General features: G+C 42.0%; 1 protein-coding gene across 10 annotated transcripts in view; it reads left to right on the forward strand.

The window, feature by feature from the left end:
* Positions 1–4,563: 4,563 nt before the first annotated feature.
* dtn (transmembrane protein 132C dtn) overlaps positions 4,564–12,651 on the forward strand; it is a 597,671-nt gene continuing 589,583 nt past the window's right edge. For 9 of the 10 annotated variants that reach the window (XM_067782100.1, XM_067782098.1, XM_067782097.1 and 6 more), the window contains exon 1: positions 4,564–4,958. In XM_067782100.1, the coding sequence (XP_067638201.1) occupies positions 4,907–4,958 (52 nt within the window). In that variant the 5' untranslated portion in view covers positions 4,564–4,906. The remainder of the gene's footprint in view (positions 4,959–12,651) is intronic. The other variant, XM_067782099.1, reaches the window with a different exon arrangement.

Here is a 12,651-nt window from a genome sequence, read left to right on the forward strand (position 1 = left end):
AGTAGTTGCGAACTGGCGATTATTCGCCAATACTGGATTGTGCTTCATATGTTCCTTTCGTAAAGAGGCAGCGACCGCAAGAACCACATCAACTCCCCAGCATCGCCATTATCGCTATCGAGAAGCCACCGGCCATCCCGACCTAGCGTCACCAGCCACGTTCATACAGCGGCATCTAACCAAACTTTGTGGAATTTTCATCCGGTGCTAGTGAGGCATTGAGGTAAACAACACCGTACGAAACAGCCGGGTGTGGAATATCAGAATGTACCAAGAAGCAGCACGACACATCCTCAGGAATCTAGATAGTCCGCAGCGCTACCTACAAACCGGTGAGTACTCGTTCTCTAAAGTAACTACTTATAAATGCCTTATAAAGTATGTAAACGTATAAATTTATCTAGTGCGTAAATGAGCTGTCAAATTTTGTATGAAAAATCATTTACAAAATTTGTATAAATTTACGCGCACATTTCATTTTGTAAACACGGTAAACTCAAAGGAATGCAACCTTGCAGACATTAAAGCAGGCATTTTCATCAGAAACCTCCAACATCAGCAAGTAAAGACGTTTTAGTTTTGATTTTTCACTTAATTTTGGTATTTTTTAATTTGTATAACAATCAAAAAAATTTTGTTTGGCAATAATACAGCTGATAAACAATCAAGTTTATCAAGAATATCACTACGTGCGCTCATATAACAGTGTGTGTAAATGGATAAAACTTTACATCTTATAAGTTTATATGCTTTCATGGACTATAACAGACATAAAATAATATTTAATTTAGAACCATGTTTAAACTAATAAAACTCTATTTTATTTCGACTATGATTACGGGCCAATGATAAAATTTTTAATCAGCTCTGGTCAAAGAGTATAGCCTCCATTACTGATACTTAGCATAGACTTGACTTGACTTGGCGTAAACTTGGCAACTTAGCCACGATTATACTCCACTTGGCGCATACAATGTGGCATCATAATCAGCGTTGAAATTTATTTTTAAATAAATGTCAATTTGTATGACAAAATGTCAAAATGAAATGGAAACAAACAAATGGCATCTCAAAATGTAAACGTCACTTAGAACTTACATAGAAAATCAAAATTCAACAGACTTCTATGTCAAGTTAAGTGTTGCTAAGTTTTGAGTAATCAGTAACATGCAATGTTCATTTAACAGAACTGTAAGTGACAGTTCTCAAGCCAAGTCAAGTCTATGCTAAGTATCAGTAATGGGGCCTTATGGCCCCCCTATTATGAGACAAATTCGATCTTCGACTATGGTCGAAAGAGCTGATCGAACGAATTTTCATTCGGTATTACGACGCGCGTTCGATGAAGGGAAGCGTTATTGTGAATTTCGATAAATGCAAAAGTTCACAATAGCACATTTCCAATACTCTGTCAAATAAAATAAAATAAATAAACAAAATCAGAACTAGTTATTAAATGCAAATATTAAAAATAAAAGTATGACTACAACGGAATTGTGGTTTGATGATTCGTCAGATGAAGAGGAAAGCTTACTGAAGCTAGCCAGAAGTAGAAGACGGGTGAGATGCTTCAAATCCTTTGGAAATGAATTCCACCACGTAAGTGTAGCTTTCTAAATAAGTTGTTAAATTGTTGAAATTATAAGTTTTGTTTATAGATTTATTCAAAATTTCAGACTGTCCAAAGAAGCGTTCATGGACTTGTTGTCCAGTACAGATGAACTGCTGCAGCAATGCACAAGAGCCAAGTCTATTCCTAATATTTTTTAATTTTGGCAACAGTTCTCCGATTTTGTGCTCAGGGATCCTACCAACTGAGCCTTGGAAACGAAAATGCACTCGGACTTGCCCAGCCGACTGTGTCTGTGGTACTATCAGAATGTCTTGGAAAATTTTATTTGTGAAAGATGGATAAAATTGAATTACGAGGAGGCTAAGCTGCATCAAGCAAAGTTGCATTTCTATAATGTGCAAGTTCCTTTGCTATATGGGAATTTTGTTCCATAATTGAAACCAGTCTTTCAAGCTGTTGTTTTGTAATCACGACCTTGGACCTATATAAAATTAATTCAAATAGTTTAAAATTACTAGTAGGTAGTAAAAAAGTAAAACATAAATAAAAAAACTTACATTTTTAACAATTCTTTTTCTATTCGATACAGCATCGACAACAAATTTCTATTCGCTTGAAAATTAGATAAATAAATAAATAAAATAAATAAATAAATAAATAAAAATTTCGACAGAGATGAGTTGTCATAATACCAATTTCAAATTCGATTTTCGATGTTCGATAGCCAGCGAAGATCGAAGATCGAATAATGCTCATAATAGGGGCCTATATATTTGTTAAGAGGCGTCACTCGATACTTTTGTTGTTGCCAAAGCAAATTACTCGATGTTTTCTCAAGGAAGTCGTTGGTTTTTTTTGTCAGATGTATTAAAAAAAACGCCTACACATTTTCGTGGGGTATTTGTGTTTATTTTATTGATTGTATTAAATTAATTAATTAATTCTCTTTCCAAAAATCGCAATTATGCAAAGTCACTTTACCGCATAAATATATAGGATTCAGTTAAAAAAAACGGAACAAAACTTCCTTGAGAATCACATTCGACATGACAGGGTTGCTTTGGCAACAACAAAGTATCGAGTGACGCCTCTTAACAAATATATACTCTTTGATACGATTACGACCTTAGCGGCACCAATCATCGATTGCATTGATTCTCATAAGGTTGGTCGAATCAGCTGTTAAAAGGTTACCGATACGGTTACCGATAAACCACCAATGTATCCAGCTTTAGATCTTATCACGGATTTGCGACTCTGTTTCGGGAGAGCGCTGTCAAAATGCACATTTTTTATAACATTTGTCAATGATGCCACTCCAAACAAAAATGAATAGATCATATATTTTGCGATTTTATAGTTTCAATCATTTAATAAATAATTGTCGAAAAATATTCATTTCTTTAAAATTATTTTACAATAATACGGCTAGTTAGAGTTAAATATAAACAAATCTAAGTAAAATTTACATTTTAATTAAATTAATTAGTCAAATATTGTAACGCATTTAACTCACAGCGAAACCAAAATCTTCTTTTGAAATTTGAGTAAATTGGACCAAGGATATTTTAGTTAAAAACACTTAGTGGATACGGCTTATCTTACATGTCTGACGATCCAGGTTCTCTGATCAAAATAAACTGCTTGCATTGGGACCTCATATTTACAAAACCTGTTTTTAGTGATAACTATTGAATGGGAAGAGATATTTAATCTCTGCCTTCGAACTAAATATATTTACACTAAAACAAGTATTTTTATCTTTTCTCCCATAATTTTTGAACGCATCTCTGCAGTTTTAGAGCTTCAGCTGGTTCAGGATTTATTTGTGATTGTTGCCAACACAAATTTCAGATAAATCCCTCGTGAGAGTGCAAAAAATGAGAGTGTAAACAAATGTTTCGTATCAAGTCATCTTTGCCGTGGTAGTGAACAGTTCTAAGCTGAAGAGTGATAGCTCGTAGTTAGGGGTGTCAAATTGGGTAGCTCGCTTCGTAACCCCGAAAATCATAACCACCGATCAGGTTACTCAGTTCGAGTCATTGGTGCTGAAGGAGTTAGCCAAGCCAATGAGAAATTACCATGGCCTGACCTCCTACCAACAGTACTGCTTGGGTTACGCACATGCTATAAGGTGTCGTTGAAAGCATCAACCGCCGATATGTTATATGGAGCTCCATAAAGAGTTCCTAACGAATTTTTTGACAACGTTGAATCAGATGTAAGATCCGAAAATTGTCTCGATTATCTTCGTCAATACATGCGCCAAATACGACCAACACCAACAGTGCACCGTGCCAAGGAGAAACCTTTTCTTCTCAAGAACATCGAACAGTGTTCACACGTTTTCATCCGGTCGGACGCTGTTTAACAACCACTGGATCCACCGTACAGTGGTCCTTACGAAGTTATCCAAGGAGAAAATGACAGAGTATACAAGGTAAAAATCAACAAAAAAGTGGTATCGATTTCAGTAGACCGACCAAAACCAGCGTTTTTCGGCAGAGATAATCACCAACAGATTTCACAAGAGTCAACCGCCGCTCCACTAACACCAATTAGTAGACCGGCTGCCGTGCACTTCCAATAATCGTGACAAGGTCACTGGAGAGGGAGTATGTGGGAACACCACATTTGGTATGTAATACCGATCTGGCATCATCATCGATTACTTGGCGCGTGACGATACTTTTTCTGAAACTTTCGCGCTTTTTTCTTAGAAATTAACAAAATTAGCTTTGTAACGTTTTCTTTCTATAAAACTCTATTTTATTTCGACTATGATTACGGGCCAATGATGTAATTTTCATCAGCTCTGGTATAAATGGGGTCATATTTAGTCCAATGGTGTTATTTTTAGTTCTAATGGCATAATGTTGTAGTGATGTGTCGAAGTTGCTTATACTCGCCACAGTGTACCATTGTTCCTCGTAGCTTAGAACAGATTCGGTGCGTTTTGCTATCGAGTTTTATCAGCTTAGATCATTTATCATCGTATCTAGGGAAGAAAAGTTTTGTAGTAAAATTGGATTGTGTGATCAATAAATGAAAACAATAAATTGATTTAAATTTGTGATTTGGACAATTTATTTGGCAAATATAATGAGCTGGTTTTACGTATGAGGAGCTGTAGTGTTTTGTTTTGTGGTCAGAATTCGCAATGATAAAATGTATGTGTCGGTTAGAAAATGGTATACATATGTATGGTCTTGGAGGAATCGATAAAGAATAACCCAATTTACCAATGAGTGAAAAATTCGATTTCTAGAAGGTGGTATGACTTCATAGTAAAATACTTATCAAATCGTACGAAAAAGGGGTTCAAAATACAAGATGGTGTCAAAAATACTAAATTGGGCAATTCTTATATTAGCAACCTGCACGCGTAAGTTTTTTTATTGTCTTTTTTAATCATGAGCTTGAATTCCTTTCCAACCTCGCACATATAGCAGCCTTTCTTATTTTCTATTAAATTTACATCAGCTTCTCGAAATCACGTCCATTCCCTGCAAAAATCGCGAGTACTCCATACATGCATGATATGGACCATGCGAGTGCTCCAGAATTAACCACGATTGATACAAAAAAGGTAATTGTGCAGTTTAGGGGCCCACCCTAAAACAGGGCCTTTTTTTTGAGTGAGGTATCAAAAGGCGTATTCACATCTAGATCAAGAATCCGAAAGCGGAATTAACTTTTTTTACCCGTTCAAAAGATATTAACGAAAAACTGAAAAATACCCGCGGGTACTTCCGAAACCGGGGTTGGGATCCATAGTATTTTTGTGCAGAACACCTTTCTGCGTTGGAGGCCTTCGGCCGCGCTTATAAAAAATAAGGTAATAGTCTAGTTGAGAGGTCGACTGCTAATACGCGTAAAAAAATATTGAGAGAAGTGTCAAAAGACGCGTATTAATCTCGAGAACAAGGCGACACCTCTATCGATATTTTTGGTAGCGTATTAGCAGTCGACCCCTCAACTAGACTATTACCCTCAGGTAAAAGTTTTGTTGAGGGGTCGACTGCTAATACGCTACCAAAAATATCGAAAGAGGTGTTAAAAGACGTGTATTAATCTCGAGAACAATAATCCGAAGGCGGAAAAGAAAAATGTTATATCTGTCCGGAGATATTTGCAGTTTTCATGTGGTTGTTGTAATGTTGGGGTACCCACAAAAAAAATTGTGCACATAAGTGTTTTGCGTGGATATAGTTTTGGTCTCCAAACCGGTGTTGGACCCACCCAGGGTAATTTTTTATGGACGCTGCCGAAGGCCGCCAACGCAGAAAGGTGTTCTGCGCAAAAATACTATGGATACCACCACCGCTTTCGGAGGTCCCCATGGGTCTTTTCGGTTTTTCGTTAATATCTTTTGAACGACTTAAAATTTTTGGTAATAGTCTAGTTGAGGGGTTGACTGCTATTACGCTACCAAAAATATCGACTGGGGTGTCAAAAGACGCGTATTAATCTGGAGAACAATAATCCGAAGGCGGAAAAGAAAAATTTCATCTGTCCGGATTTATTTGCAGTTGAAGTTAGCGATTTCAATGTGGTTGTTGTTGTGTTCGTACCCACAAAAAAATTGTGCATCACCGCGGCGGTAGCGACGGTTATACCACACACCCGGACTTGGCATGGCGTAGCCCAGGTTTATTTTTTATAAACGCGGCCGAAGGCCGCCAACTCAGAAAGGTGTTCTGCGCAAAAATACTATGGATCCGACCCCCGGTTTCGGAGATACCCGCGGGTCTTTTTTCGGTTTTTCTTTAATATCTTTTAAACGAATTAATATTTTTATTTTCCGCGTTCGGATTATTAATACTGATGACAATACGCGTCGTTTGACACCTCTCTCGATATTATTGGTAGCGTATTAGCAGTCGACCCCTCAACTAGACTATTACCCAGCTCAGCATTACATCAGAGTAATCCATGGAGTACCCAGTATGACACAACACTGCAAGACCTGGAAGGGTCTACCCTTCCCCTTCAGGATCTACATTTTGGTGAGCTCGCAGCCGCAATTGTTCCGAGAATTCAGAGCCGTAACAAAATCCTCAAATCCCTCGCTGGCAGTACTTGGGGAAAAGATAAAGAAACGCTCATTACTACATACAAAGCAATTAGCCAGCCGATTACGTGCTACGCGTCACCTATATGGTCGCCAAGCCTAAAAATCACCCACTGGAAGAAACTAAAGGCCTGCCAAAATACTGCTCTCAGAATCGCCATGGGCTGTCTTCTTATGTCCCCAGAACACCATCTGCATAGTGAGGCGAGAATACTCCCCATCAGGGAGAGAAATGAGATGCTGACCAAACAGTTCCTGTTGAATACCCAGAAACCTGGGCATCCCAACAGACATCTGATTGATGAACCAGCACCGTCTAGGGGCTTAAGGAGTCATCTCCCTAAGCATTTTGAGGAAATACGGCACCTGAGAACCCAGTCGTATGAAGTGAAAAAACACAAGCAGGTCCTTGGTGAACTCCATAAACAGGCGTCGGACCTTTATGCCGGGAATTACCCGGTGAATCCAGTACTTAACGAAAATTATCCAAAACTCGCGGAAGAGGAACGCATACTCCCCAGGGAAACGCGTGTCACTCTTGCTCAACTTCGTTCTGGATACTGTAACAGGTTAAACTCTTACCTATCCAGAATCAACCCCTACATACAAAATGTATGCCCCGCTTGCAATGTGTCCCCACATGACACCAACCATCTCTTCAATTGTAATGTGGAACCAACGCCTCTAACACCCCTTTCCTTATGGTCCACCCCTGTTGAAACGGCAAGTTTCCTTGGACTCCCGTTAGAGGATATTGATGACAATTTGTGATCGGTCGCGGCTATTAGGTGGGGCGAGCATTGCTACAACAACAACAACACAACATTGCGATGTCCTAGGACTGGACCATATACTCCAGCTCAGCATTACATAAGAGTAATCCATTGAGTACTCCAATTTGACGCATGTGGACCGCATGATCTAACGATTTTTGCAGGGTTCCGAGGGCACTAATAATCAATTCCCGTTGTTCGGTATCGCAGTCCATCCCGACAACTGATTTAATAATAGCCGTGTTTTTTTTTACACGCGTATACGTTTCGTTTGCGCGTGAAAAAAAAAAAACGCCTATCCTCGCTTAGATAATGCTTAGGAGACCCATCTATCGGCTGTGGTTAAACAACAGCAACAGGGTGTACCGAAAAGCGGAGACACAACACCCTGATGGCCAAAGGGTCGCTTCCCAAGGCAGTGGGTTCTATGTACCGGAGCGACTCGGGACTGTCATTTCAGTGTGACCCCATTTAATTTGTTTCGTCCCTCCGACAAATTGTCATCCTCCCTGCAGATCCTTGCAGCAGGACTGCTACATATTCTCTTACTCCGGGAAGGTATCGAACCCAATCCGGTTCCGTCTCCTGACCCCGGTCCTGAGAAATGGTTTTGCTGCATTTGCCAGAAAAGAATCTTTTTAGGACGGTCATACTCTGTTCAGTGTGTCTCGTGCAAGGGATGGTTGCATCGGACAGGTTGTTATGGGCTTGATCCCAAAACCCGACGTCCACGTAACTTTTATAAATCTTTTGTGGCTCCTTGCTGCTCACGCCCAAGGGCGTCACGTAGTCTACGCCTAAGCGCCCCTCCACTACCTTCCAGCAGCCTCGCTACTCAGCAAGCCACAACAAGTACCCGCTGCTGCTCGCCCCCCACGGCGCCAACAACTCAAACAGCTGATACCACTCATAACCGTCGTAGTAGAGCTGGTAGCAATGCTGAGCATCAGCCCCTGCCCCCGTATTCTTCTCCCCCCCCTCCCCCCCCCCCCCCCCCCCCCCTCTTTTCTGGCAGCAATCGTGCAGGTCAGGGAAACAGACTCTTAGTCCCTACCTCCGTTTGCACCGTCTGCCAGCACAGAATATATAGGTTTGCGACATCCGCTCAATGCAGCTCCTGCCTTGGGTGGTGCCACTTTCCTAGATGTTCTGGTCTCCGCGACGGCAACCCCTCGACGGGTTTCATCGCGCCATGTTGCCAGGTCGCAAACCCAAATCATCCGGGTACCCCAATGCTTGCCCAAGGGCGCCCAGTCCCAAGGCCACAACAGCAATTGCGTCCTGGCCTTCCACAACCTAGGCGTAGTCACCCGTCACTTACCCCTAGAGTGGCGGCGTCACCCCTCATGCACTTCAGAATTCTGCAGTTAAACTGTAATGGACTAACTGGGAAGATTACGGAGATAGTCGAATTCATGAAGCGGCACAACATCCGCATTGCTGCGATTCAAGAGACTAAACTCACAGCAAGATCTGCATTGCAGACCTGCTCTGGGTATAATGTCCACAGGAAAGACCGCGAGAGCGGAAATGGAGGCAGCCTCGCGTTTATCATACACCACTCTGCAATATTATATATTTGATCCTGGCATCGACCGCAGGGACAATGTCTTAGAACGTCAAGGCCTATCTGTCCGGTCAGGCGATGAAAACCTAGAAATAATCAACATCTACATCCCTCCTGTCACCTGTTGCCCCAGTGGATACCGCCCTAAAATCGAGGCCTTACTCACTGGCAACAATCGCATTATCTTAGGCGATTTCAATGCCCATCACGATCTATGGCATTCAAACTTGCGGGCGGACAGTAGGGGTGAGTTGTTGGCGGATCAAATAGAAGAAACGACGTTCTGCACAATAAACGGAGACGCCCCCACACGTATGGTAGGAAGCTGTCATAGCTCGCCAGATATCTCAATCGTGAGCGCAGAACTCGTAAACTGCGTGAACTGGCAGCCGATGGTAACATTGGCATCCGACCACCTGCCCATACTTATTTCGTTCGAGCGTACCGCCTACTTCATCGTCACCGAAAAACGCACTTTCATAAACTTCAAAAAAGGAAAGTGGGAAGAATATAAATCTGCAACAGAGCAGCTTTGCTGCCCTCCCTATCCCGACTGATGCCCGCCAAGCGGAGCGTGCCTTCCGTAAGGTCATTGAATCCGCCTCGTCACATTTCATTCCCGCCGGGAGAATTCCCGAAATCCGTCCCCACTTCCCGGCGGAGGTCGCGAGCTTAGCGAGGGAACGCGACCTTATAAGACAGCTTGATCCAGGCGACCCCCAAATAAGGGATATAAACCAACGCATCAGATTGCTTGTGGACGAACACAAGCGGGCGAAATGGGAAGAGCACCTAAGAGGTTGTAACCTCTCTACCGGTGTAGGTAAACTTTGGTCCACCGTAAAGTCCCTATCGAATCCGACTAAGCACAAAGACAAAGTTTCCATCGCCTTTGGCGATAAGGTGCTGTCGGATGCGGAAAAATGCGCGAGCGCTTTCTGCGGACAATATATAACGCATCCTACGGTCGACAAAGATAGACGGAGAGCCAATAGACACGCACATAAACACAAATTCAGCGCGTCACCAATCACCATCACCGCTAGAGAGGTTGAGGACGCCATTGGTCGCGCTAAACCATCCAAAGCAGTGGGCCCAGACGGCATAGCCATGCCGATGCTTAAAAACCTAGGGAAAGAGGGTCTCAAATATTTAGCGCATTTCTTCAACCTGTCTCTCTCCACCTTTGCCATACCCGAGAAATGGAAAATGGCCAAGGTGGTCCCGCTACTAAAGCCTGGGAAACCAGCTAACGTAGGTGAGTCATGTCGTCCGATATCTCTCCTATCGCCAGTGGCAAAGACGCTTGAAGCCATTTTGCTCCCTTATTTCCAAGCACATTTGCAGCTAGCCCCTCATCAGCATGGCTTCAGAAAACTCTATAGCACTACCTCCGCGCTAAATGTCATTGGCACCCAGATAAATTGCGGTTTGAATCAATACCCCCACCATAGAACAGTACTCGTAGCGCTAGACCTATCAAAAGCCTTTGATACGGTCAACCATGGCTCATTACTGCAAGACCTGGAAGGGTCTACCCTTCCCCCATGTCTTAAAAGGTGGACCGCAAATTATCTGGGTGGTCGGCAGGCATCGGTGCAATTCAGAAACGAAACATCAAAACCAAGGAGAATTAAACAAGGGGTGCCACAGGGTGGTGGCCTATCCCCAATTTTGTTTAATTTCTACATATCTAAGCTACCTTCACCACCGGAAGGAGTCACAATCGTTTCCTACGCCGATGACTGCACAATAATGGCCACAGGCCCAGGCCCAGAGATCGATGAGCTATGCAATAAAATAAACGGCTATCTCCCTGATCTCTCCAGTTTTTCGCCTCGCGAAACCTGGCATTGTCACCGACTAAATCTTCCGCGACCTTATTTACAACATGGACGCCCCAAATGTCGACCATATTGAACATCCACGTCGATGGCACTACGCTACCGACTGTCCTACACCCCAAAATCTTGGGTGTGACGTTTGATCAGGATCTACATTTTGGTGCGCACGCAACCGCAATTGTTCCGAGAATTCAGAGCCGTAATAAAATCCTCAAATCCCTTGCTGGCAGTACCTGGGGAAAAGATAAAGAAACGCTCGTGACCACATACAAAGCAATTAGCCAGCCGATTACGTGCTACGCGTCATCCATATGTTCGCCAAGCCTAAAAACTACCCACTGGAAGAAACTACAGGCCGGCCAAAATACTGCTCTCAGAATCGCCACGGGCTGTCTTCTTATGTCCCCAGAACACCATCAGCATAATGAGGCGAGAATACTCCCCATCAGGGAGAGAAATGAGATGCTGACCAAACAGTTTCTGTTGAATACCCAGAAACCTGGGCATCCCAACAGACATCTGATTGACGAACCAGCACCGGCTAGGGGCCTAAGGAGTCATCTCCGTAAGCATTTTGAGGAAATACGGCACCTGAGAACCCAGCCGTATGAAGCGAAAAAACACAAGCAGGTCCTTGGTGAACTCCATAGACAGGCGTCGGACCTTTATGTCGGGAATTGCCCGGTGAATCCAGTACTTGAAGAAAAATATCCAGAACTCGCGGAAGAGGAACGCATACTCCCCAGGGAAACGCGTGTCACTCTTGCTCAACTTTGTTCTGGATACTGTAACAGGTTAAACTCTTACCTATCCAGAATCAACCCCGACATACAAAATGTATGCCCCGCTTGCAATGTGTCCCCACATGACACCAACCATCTCTTTAATTGTAATGTGGAACCAACGCCTCTTAACACCCCTTTCCTTATGGTCCACCCCTGTTGAAACGGCAAGTTTCCTTGGACTCCCGTTAGAGGATATTGATGACAATTTGTGATCGGTCGTGGCTATTAGGTGGGGCGAGCATTGCTACAACAACAACAACATGGCCAAAGGGTATAACATATAGCTGAATCAGTTGCGATGAATTGTGGACACACATAGAATACATAGAATTAGTGTAGAGGGTGAAACAAAGACACATATTTCAGTTACATCTGAGTATAATGCGTATTGAAATTTCGTAGCACAAAATTGATGCGCAGCAATTTCAGAGGTGTATTTAAAGTTTGTCGCTTAGCAGTCCATATAAAGTTTAAGCGTAAACGGATATACGCGTGTTAAAAAACACGGCTAATATATATACATATTTTATTATATAAATTTTGTTCACTTTGTATACTTCTGTACTTTATCTGTAATCCGTAACTACATATATTTAGTCTGATTAATTGTTAATTTTGTAGACTAATAAATATATAAATTCAAAAGATTCTTTCAAAAAGTGGCAAAATTACGCTGTTATTTAGGGCACTCTAACGAGCCATCCAGCTCTGGATCACGATCTAATCTCATTGGATCAGCACTCAAATAAGGGCACCCTTGGTAAAAGTCTAGACAGTGGTATCGTCCAAAAATAACGGGAGAGGTGTCAAAAGGCGCGTATTGACCTCGAAAACAATAAACCGAAGGCAAAAATGCAAAATTTTAAATCGTTCAAAAAATAGTATTTATTTATTTATTTTGTTTATTACGTCCAAAAAAGCCTAATTCATTATATAGTACAATTTACAAAATTCATAACTGTTTCTTAAAACTATTTCTTTATAAAGAAATGAGTAAATTCATTGTTTAACTAATATTACATATTTAAACTTTTA

The sequence above is a fragment of the Eurosta solidaginis genome, chromosome 4, assembly GCF_040869045.1.
Source record: "Eurosta solidaginis isolate ZX-2024a chromosome 4, ASM4086904v1, whole genome shotgun sequence".
In the NCBI taxonomy this organism is placed as follows: Eukaryota; Metazoa; Arthropoda; class Insecta; order Diptera; family Tephritidae; genus Eurosta; species Eurosta solidaginis.